The 10,321-nt window shown below is 46.4% G+C and overlaps 1 protein-coding gene across 1 annotated transcript in view; it reads left to right on the forward strand.

Annotated features, from left to right (window-relative positions):
- Notch2 (notch receptor 2) overlaps positions 1-10,321 on the forward strand; it is a 142,163-nt gene that overhangs the window by 94,209 nt on the left and 37,633 nt on the right. The window contains exons 11-14 of the mRNA XM_031374957.1: positions 299-532; positions 3,000-3,110; positions 7,414-7,606; positions 8,949-9,094. Of these exons, the coding sequence (XP_031230817.1) occupies positions 299-532; positions 3,000-3,110; positions 7,414-7,606; positions 8,949-9,094 (684 nt within the window). The remainder of the gene's footprint in view (positions 1-298; positions 533-2,999; positions 3,111-7,413; positions 7,607-8,948; positions 9,095-10,321) is intronic.

A 10,321-nucleotide genomic window follows, 5' to 3' on the forward strand; every position in this document is an offset into this window, starting at 1 on the left:
GGAAGTGTGGGGCCCCTTCCTTCCCTGAAGGCCAGGAAACAGTATGGCTGAGAAGAAAGCAGCAGACCCCAGGCTCAGGCACAGGGGCATTTCAGTTCTACAAATGCCACCAAGAATCTGTGAGCACGGGATCCCCAACCTCGAATTCTAAATCACACAGAGAAGGCCACTGCTCAAAGCCAGCTGTGAAAGTCTGTCCAGACGTGGGGCGTGCTGGGTGGCTGGGTAAGCCGCCTCTGGGTGTAGACTCAGCCTGCTTCCCGGTTTCAAAGGCTCCTCCCTAACATTCCCTCTGCAGGTTTTACTGGCATGTTGTGTGATGAGGACATCGACAACTGCGACCCAGACCCTTGCCACCATGGCCAGTGCCAGGATGGGATTGACTCCTACACCTGCATCTGCAACCCTGGGTACATGGGAGCCATCTGTAGTGACCAGATTGACGAATGCTATAGCAGCCCTTGCTTGAACGATGGGCGCTGCATTGACCTGGTGAATGGTTACCAGTGCAACTGCCAACCAGGCACATCAGGTAGGACAGTCCCTCTCTTCCTCTGTCCCTCCGTCCCTCCATCCTGGGGATTGCTCTCTGGTATTGTGAGCCTAAAGTGACAGCTTTCTTCCTGCTCTGTATCTGGTGGGGCCTCAGGAATTTCAGGCAAAGGTAAGATCTTGGTAGTTGCAAAGTAGGATGCCTAGGGCTCCTCACAGACCACTGAGCCTGGAGGGAGGCTGCTTGCCAGACGAGGGCCCGCTCTCTCCTATCAGGAGTTCTGGAGCTATCCCACTGGGCAGCTGCATTTCACAGATTTCCCTGAATTCCATTTTACCTGTGAGAGGAGCAATCTAGGGCGCAGCTATAGCTGTAGACAGAGGGACACTGTGGACGATCAAAGGGAAATGTCTTAGTGGAAGATTCACCAGCGTGAGCCTTTTTGAGCAGAAGACCTGTTGATACACAGGGTGATTTGTAGAGGATTCATCCTGGACGTAAGGAAGTCGGCTTGTGGAGGGGGCAGAGCTAGGAGAGTGGGTAACTGCCCTGAGTTCATTGTGTTCCTTCAAATCCATTTCTTCAAACTTGTCAAAGGTCCTGGTCTTCATCCAGGGCCTCACACATGCCAAGTTTGAAAACAAAGTCCTTTTTGAATTGCTCAAGCATACGAAAAACATCCCATGCCTTCACAGCTGAGAATGTGGGCCCCCTCCCCACATTTAGATAACTCCCTCAAAGAGCTGAATAGAGCTTTGTGAAACCTTCCAAAAGCAATTTGCTTCCGGGCTGGTCCCCAGACATGAGAAATTGCAGTACGAAGGAAAAGTGAGAGATTTACAAGCAGTTGAATAGGGGCCTTTAGAATGGAGGGGCTGTGTTAGGCCTGCTGTCTCCCTCATTGTAACAAACACTCTGGAAACCTGGCGAGTGGTGGGTTGGCAGGAACTTATTTTCCTCTGGGATTACATCCTTGCACCAGAGTGTATCAGGTAGACTTTCCTTCAGGGACAGAGGCAAGAAGTTAATATTCATGGTCTGCAGCCGGCAGCGTGCAGAGGAAGGCCAGGCCCATTGCTGCAGCTGTTTGAAAAGTTAGAGCAAAGAGCTGCAGGCAACACACAGACTTGCAGGTCTGTGTTAGTGGAAAGGAGCTGGCGTGAGCTGCGGGCCTGGCTGGACAGTTCATTGTGGATTGACTGCCACTGAGTAACGACTTGTAATCCAGGAATCATGCAGTCTCTGTTGCTTGTTTGATGTTTGGAAGGACTCATCACAGCTTGCTACCCATTCCTGTGCTTTCCCTTGTCTGGGTGCTCAAAGGGAGATAGACTGGGTCACTTTTAGGATCTTCTCTCATCTATCCTTTATGATGATAAACTCTTAAAGTAATTAATTAGTTCTCTAAGTTTCAAGTTCACCTAAAATGGCTTGATCTAACATAAAGGAAGAAAAACCAGAAAAGCAGACAATTCAGCAACAGCATAGAAGCCTCTCGTGGGCTCTAAGAAACAGTAGAACCCCAGACCTTGGGAGAGGACAGCACAGGCAAGAGAGCTGCTGACCTGAGGTCCCAGAGGGCTGCTCTGTTAGTATAGATGCTTGTGGGCAGCTCAACTGTACCAGGACCCCAGGGACCAGAGCTGTACTGGCATGCTAGGGCTTCATGGCGTGGGGGCCGAAGGCTAGAAGACCCACCCCTGCGTACCAGAATATGGAAGCTTGTCTCTCACTAATGGTTATTGAGATTGGTCTCATCAACATAGGAAGGCTGCATGACATTCTGGAACTAGCCTAGAGGTGGTAATTATTAACAAATATCTGATCACTTACAGATAGTACAGTTGGTGAGTGACTCAAATGGTAGCATTTATTCTAGGTGCTTTGCCTGTTTATATTCTTACATGAGTTTTTACTTTTATACTTTATATACCACAAAACAGTCAATGGAACCCACAAAGCTTTCTTAGATGCACTTTAACTAATACAGTATATTTCCTTGTTTTGTTTTAGTTAAAATGGGATTCTGGAAACGCAGGATGCCACTGTTTCAGCTCATGGTTCAGGCCAAGGCTGCTCCTCCTGGCTCTGATGCTCTTTCAACCTGAGGGCTGAGAGTTAGCAAGTTACACAGCGACAGATTCTAATGTCTTCCCCAAAGCTGTGAAGCAGGCACATGTTTGTTTGGCTGTGCGTGTAGCTATGTATCCATCTGGTTGGGGCCTGCAGCCTGGATCCTGGCAGAGATGCTGACAGTTTTGCCTATATTGCCTTTGTGCCGTTTCCATGACAACAGAGTAGAAGGGACAAATCATGGCTAAGTATGAGTAATCCAGTCCTCTTGGCTTCTCAGTCCTGGATTCTGTGGATTGTACTTGGCGAAGCGTTGCTTTGTTCTATTCAGACGGCCTGGATTCCCTTCAGATTTCTGACTGCGTAGCATCACAGGCGGAAGTGCTGACATTCCTGTGGTAATACAGAATCATTTCTCTGGGTCTCTTTACAGGCCTTAACTGTGAAATTAATTTTGATGACTGTGCCAGCAATCCTTGTGCGCACGGAGCTTGTGTGGATGGCATCAATCGTTACAGTTGTGTGTGCTCTCCGGGATTCACAGGTAATGCTCCTTGCCTTTGGAGGGGGCCTCCGTTAGCCCCGTCGAGCTGGGAATGGGGTCCCTGAGTGAAAATCACTTTTTCACTTGTTTCCTGTTTCTCATTGTCTCTGGAAAAGTTTGCAGTCTGCTTCTGTACTTCTCTGGACCAGTTTTCTGTTTCCAGACCTTCCTAAGTGGAGACACAGCTTTTCCTTGAGAGTTTCAGGTCACGTGTTTCTTGCTACCTGAGACTTCCTTGCAGACGGTAACTTTCCATCCCTGTGCTCAAGTTAGTGCCTCCAAAGCCACCTTTGCTTCCCCGCAGGCAGTGGCCAGTGCCTTCTGTAAAGCTGAGCCCAAGAAGGTAAACGTGCATGACAACATTGGCTGTGCATCCTGGGGTCGCGCCTCTTCTGGGAGTCCATTTGGGGAGGGCATAATTTGAGGAGGCCACCAAAGAGTTTGGCTACAGTGAGCAAGATCTTTTTGCCCATGAAAAGAAAGTAGATTAAAATAATACTGCACTGTGACTCTTCCTTAGGTATGAACCTCTGGAGAGTTTGCAATATGTGCCCATAGGTGAAGTATAGTCCACGCATTCTCTCTTCTTCCTTTTCCTTGTTAATATTAACTTTATCATTTATATTTCTGGAAAAATGATCATAGAAGTTCCAGAAGAAGCCTGGGCCCTCACTGGCACCTAATTATGGTAAAGGTCCCATCGTTAGGATACACTGTGTGTTCTGCTCTTTCTGGACATTACCATATACGTGCAGACATGTATAATATCACCCCTTAGTAACTGCCGTATGGTTATCTGCTCCCCAGGGGAGCAGCCCACTTCAGAGCTTTGGGCAGAGCCTAGGGACAGCCAGAGCTAAGTGAAGAGAGTGCTAGGTACTCAGTTTCTGTATGCCAGTGGTATGAGATGCCAGGAACATTTGTGGCTTTGGTAGACCTCAGTTCTTCCTGGTGACTGAGAAGCCAGTGTGGTGAAGGTTTCATGCCCCGACCCACTGAGGTAGCCTGGTGAATTTGGGCATCCTGAAAGCTGTTCTCCCAGATACATGGGAGATAACTAAATACACAGACCTGTTGAAGTGCAGTGTAGTTAACGGGAAGAGAATGCCTGATTTGCATGAAAGCTTATTCTGAGCTAAGAACCAAGATGCTTGCCCCATGTCACTTAGTTGGCACAGCTGCTATTGTTCCTGTGGTATTGAGGAGAGGGCAGAGAGAGGAGAGGCAGGGTGATGTCCCCAGTGCCCTGCAATAAGGGGTCTGCCCCAGGTGTCAGACCCCAGAGCCCAGGCTCATTCCCATTGCATGGCTAAGGGGGAGCCTGTCGTGGTTTCTGTTTGGATTTATGTATGGCTTCTCACTGGATTTAGTTCTTTAAATGTCAGCAAATCATATTCTGTCTGTTTTTAACATTCAGCAAATCAACAGGGTTAAAGAGGGGGCACATAGGCTAAAAATACTCTAAAATAAACATAAGGTGTAGCATGAAACTACATAACCAAGAGATGGAATGTTTTGGTTGCTGGGTGGTGCCCTGTTCTTGGGAACTGTTTTCTGGTCCAAGAGGCTGTTTTGTAAATCTGTTGCTGGAAATGTCCAAGAGTCATGAGCCACAACTGTGAGGTATCTGGGGCTTTTTCCTTCTATTTTATTTTAATCATGTCCCCTGCTGTTTTCATAGGAGCTTTAGAGGCCTCTGTTGCTTCTTTTCTTAAGGCTGTTCTATGTTCTCCCAGGAGCTCTGAATGCTCTGATTAGAAAGTCAGGCATCATGTGATCCTATAAACTCCTTTCCATTTTCCAAAGCCCCTGCTGATGTTTGGATTACAGGCCTGATGGCAGACTCCCATAATCCTAGCTGTTCTGGAAGCTCAGGCAGGATGATCACAAGTCCAAGGTCTGCCTGGACTTCTGACTGAATTCAAGTCAGCTGGGCAACTTAGTAAGAGCTTGTTTCAGAATGAAAAGTGAAAAAAGCAAACAATAAAAACAGGGCTGAGAGATAAAGTACAGTGGTAGAGTGCTTACCCAGCGTGCATGAGGCCCTGGGTTCAATCCCAAGTACCAAAAACTAAACCAAAAACAACAGGAACAACAAAACCCCAAAAGTAAAACAAACCAAAAACAGTCTTCCAGAAAACAAACAAAAAGCTCAGCCTCCCCCAGATCTACTGTCTTCCTAAATTCTCCTAACCATCCATAAATGGAGTTGTTCAGTCCTCAGTTAACGAATATGGCCACAGAGATGGAGCTTGGTAAGCCAGTGAGCTACAGAGTGCATGTACTCCTCCGGGGGCACGGACCTGCTTTCTCATCTTTGGCAGTAGTTATTGAAATTGACAAATGAGTAGACTACTTCTGCTATCCAGTGTAGACCTTGTGGTCCATACTGCAGCATGCCCGCATCTTCTATGCACTGACTAGTTTACTGTAAATAGTAATTACATGCAGCAATTCTCATGTGGATCATCGCTGAGCCCCAGGAGGTGCAGAGCTGGCACTAGCCATTTCTGATACCCAGTGGACACTGTGTAACAACAGAACACTACAGAAGTAGCTGCCAATACACACACACACACACACACACACACACACACACACACAGACTGCACAAGTAGCGATGGTGCAAACTCACATCAAAATGGCTTAAAACTTTATCTTGGAAATTGTTTAAAGGCAAATGAGGGGCTGAGGACCAAGCTGTGTGGACCTTCAAACCTGATTTAGAACACTGTGTTCTTGAAGTTCATAAATTCCTTCATAATAGTTGCTAGATTTCACTCCCAATGCTATAGGGAGAATGTTAATTCTCAACTATGGGGAATATAAAAAGACATTTGTATGCTTAGTCCGTTGTAATGTATGCAGCATAAGGCAACAGCGATGAAGGCTATAGCAGACAGGCCTTCACATTTCAGCCGTGGGTGTGTTCTGGCAAGACCATGGCCACCTCAATTTCATGTATTGCCAGCACCTATGTTTTTAGAGGCTCTGGTGTCTGAACCACATAAACCATATGAAACGTGGGTATTAGGCCCAGGCTATCATAGTCTGTGGCAATGGGACCTAGAAATTTGTCACTGTCTTTAAAAAATATTTATTTATTTATTTATTTATTTATTTATTTATTTATTTATTGTTGGTACATATGAAGGCTAGAAGAGGACATTGGATTTCCTGAGCTGGAGTTACAGCACCCAACTAACATGGGTGCTGGAAACTGAACTCTGGTCCTCAGTATGAGCAGTCAAATGTTTTTTTTTTTTTTTTTGGCTGTAAATTTTTTTTTTTTTTTTAATTTTATTGGATATTTTCTTTATTTACGTTTCAAATGTTATCCCCTTTCCCGGTTTCCCTCCTTCCTGGAAACACCCTATCACATCCTTCCTCTCCCTGCTTCTATGAAGGTGTTCCTCCACCCACCCACCCACTCCCACCTCCCCGCCCTTGATTCCCCTACACTGGGGCATCTTACGAGGACCAAGGACCTCTCCTCCCATTGATGCATGACAAGACCATCCTCTGCTGCTACATATGCAGCGGTAGCCATGTGTACTTTTTTGTTGATGGCCTTAGTCCCTGGGAATTCTGGGGGGTCTGCTTGACTGATATTGTTGTTCTTCCTATGGGGTTGCAAACCCCCACTGGATCATCTCTCCAGCCCTAGAAACCACATTTCAAAGAGACATTTGTACATTAAAGTTTGAAAACCACTGGTCTAGACTGGGAGTCACTGAAGTGTTTTCTCAATTCGTGGAGGACAGTAAATGGTTACTTACAAACTACTTACAGAGGAAGAAAGTGGGTTAGCCCTATTTCCAGAATGAAACCAAAGTATCTATTTTTTTTTGTCTGTTTAACATTAAACTAGCAGTCCATTCATATCCCAGCTAAGTGTGATTAGCCAGAGATAGAAATGTAAAGCCTTGACTCAGGAAAAGCGACAGAACGCATGTGAGGCGGATCTCTGCACGCACACACGGCAGCATCAGGAGGGGCAGCTGTCTCTGGTGACATCTGCTGTTCTCCTTAACGCTTGTGAAGTACTGAAGTTCTAAGCTAGATGCAGTCTACGAGTCTGAGAGTGCTGCGGCTTCCATGTGCTGTCATTACTGACTTCCCTTCCTTGTTAATTGCCAGTGCTCCTTGAGCCTTCCTTGCATGGTGTGACGTGCTTCTCCATGTCAGTCCTTGAACCTTACAGCCTGCCTCCATGGAGAGTGTCTGCATATGTTTCTCATCATTCTAACCCCATCCCTTGAGAACTTAAGTTTGAGTAACATGGCCCCTGACCCCTCTACAGGGCAGAGGTGCAACATTGACATCGATGAGTGTGCCTCCAACCCCTGTCGCAAGGGTGCGACGTGCATCAATGATGTGAATGGTTTCCGGTGTATATGCCCTGAGGGACCGCATCATCCTAGCTGCTACTCACAGGTGAACGAGTGCTTGAGCAATCCCTGCATCCATGGAAACTGTACTGGAGGTCTCAGTGGGTGAGTAGCTGCCATGTGCTAGCTAGTAGTTACTAATTGGCCCGGGTCAAGCCAGTTGGCTTTTAAAACCAACTGAAGGAAACACTAACACAATAGCTTGAATCTGTCAGTTGAGAACTTGACCTGATATTTAGGTAAAGGTTTTGATGGTCTGTGTCAGAGTCTTTCAAATCACTGCTCTGTCTGTAGAAGCTGGCCCATCGTCTCGGACTGAGAACCTGCTTGAGAACTAAGGACTGTCTCCTTTACATAAGTAATCAATGAGGACCCCACGGGAGGGCCCCAGGAATTCATGCATGTAGCAGTTGTGTTTTATATTACAGGATTGAGATCTGAGGAGTGTTCTAGGTTGACACCCCACACACACCTTCACACAGCCTATCCCTGTTCTGTCATGGAGCCTGTGATAATGCATTTGCAGCCTGCATCCCCTCAGAGTTGTGTGGCATGTGATGGTTCTAGAACAAGAGTGTCTGAGACGCTATGAGAGGCTGTATACTCTTGTCATAAGATAGCATGGGCATGACCACGCCACAAACCTAAAAGAACAGAGAATGTGTTAGATAAGATTTTTTCTTACTGGTGTAACCTAGATTTCTGATCCAGAACATGATGATCTTCAAAGCACCCCTCCACACCTCTCCCCTCCTCCACTCTCTCTCTCTCCATCCTTCCCCCCACTTCCTAACTCCCCTTCTCTGACTGATCTGATATCACATTCAAATACTAGTGATGTCCAAGTCAGATACTATATGTATTTCAGGTGTCTTCAGCTTTTTGGCTTTTCTTGCTCAGCACCACGCTTTCTGAGGCAGGGTTCTGATCTGAAGAAAGCATGACTGACCTGTAAGACTCCCGTCAGTCCTCAGCAGGCTTGAGTGGCTTATTTTCTGATGTCTAGTTTGTACTAGAGATTCTGAGCTTTGTTCATGCTCATGTTTCCTTCAGATTGCCCCAGTATGTTTGACAAGCCATAGCTTGTGTGTGCAATTCACCAGCTTCCCAGTGATCCAGGGAAGCACCATATAGGTCTCGAAACTGAACATACTAGGTGGATCATGACTCTTACCATGTGATGGTGATTCCAGTGTAGATCCATAGGAAAGTAGAAATGCCTGTAATCTTTATACTAGGGAGGCTTAAACAGGAAGATTACCATGAGTTTGAGGCCAGCCTAGACCCCATAGTGAGTTCTAGGCCAGCCTGGGCAACAGAGTGAGACCCTGTCCTCATAATACCAGACAAAAGGAAGGTTGAAACTTGCTTTCACCTATCTCTTATGTGTCTCTTATGACTCAGCTGGACCTTTGGAGCGCATAGTAACACCTCTGTCTTCTTGCAGATATAAGTGCCTCTGCGATGCAGGCTGGGTTGGTGTCAACTGTGAAGTGGACAAAAATGAGTGTCTTTCTAACCCGTGCCAGAATGGAGGAACGTGCAATAACCTGGTGAATGGCTACAGGTGTACCTGCAAGAAGGGGTTCAAAGGTGAGATGAAGGCCCGGCTCAGTGTACCTGCTGTTTGCCTTCCCTTGTTGTACACCGGTTTCTTAGTTTCCATTTCTTTTTGTTGGCGTAGTTTACTAATACCGTAAACATGCTGAACAGTTAGTATTTCTGAGACATGTGGGGGATAAAAACCGAGTAGATATCTTTCTGCCTTCAGCCTACCAGAGAAGTTAAACCATTGGGACAGTACTACTTAAAACGAACAGTTAAGACTCCACTTAGGGGCTGGCAAGATGGCTCTGTGGGTAAAGGTGTGTGCGGCCTGACAACCTAAGTTCCCTTGTCTAATTGCAAGCTTCTTGGCCAAGGCTTGGTTCTATGCTAAGTCAGGCGGCTTCTTGGAAGAAGCTGAGGGTGCCGTACTTGCCGGCATGGGCCCTGAGCCGTGCTCAGGCCTTCTCAGCAAATCCGTACGCATGAGCTGTTCTGGACTCTTAGTTCCCTGTGTTCTTCTGGAGAAATACATAGCAGAGGAACATGTCTCAGACATATTTTACAATCAGATTTCCCTGTGTTGGGCTGTTTGACACTTTGGTGTGTCTCAGAACTGCTCATTTTGACTACAGATTGAGGATCCCTAGCTAACTCCAAATGTGGAGTCTTCCAAAATAGGGAACTTTTTGAACATCAGCATGAAGTGAAAGTTCGTGAATCTTTGTTTTTTTTGTACAGTATTACTCTAACAGATTGTATTAAGTCACCCTCAGTTGTGTGTAGGAGGATAATTGGAGAGAGACACAATGACATCCTTCAAGTAGCTTGTTATTTATTTGTAAGAATTCTCAATCTATCCCACCCCTAAAAATCCTAAACAGATGAAACTCCATGACCAAATGCAAGCTGGGGAGGAAAGGGTTTATTCGGCTTATGCTTCCACATCACCATTCATCACTGAAGGAAGTCGGGACAGGAGCTCAAACAGGGCAGGAGCTCCGGCAGGAGCCCCACATGGGCCATGGAGAAGTGCTGCTTACTGCCTTGCCTCCCATGGCGTCCACGGCCTGCTTACTTATAAACCAGGACCACCAGCCCAGGGATGGCACCACCCATAATGGCCAGGCCCTCTGCCATCAGTCACTAATTAAGAAATGCTCCAACAAAAGACCCGGAATAGCCAAAACTATTCTCAACAATAAAGGAACCTCTGGTGGGATCACAATCCCAGATCTTAAGCTGTACTACAGAGCAATTGTGATAAAAACTGCA

This window comes from Mastomys coucha, unplaced genomic scaffold (assembly GCF_008632895.1).
Source record: "Mastomys coucha isolate ucsf_1 unplaced genomic scaffold, UCSF_Mcou_1 pScaffold16, whole genome shotgun sequence".
NCBI classification, from domain to species: Eukaryota; Metazoa; Chordata; class Mammalia; order Rodentia; family Muridae; genus Mastomys; species Mastomys coucha.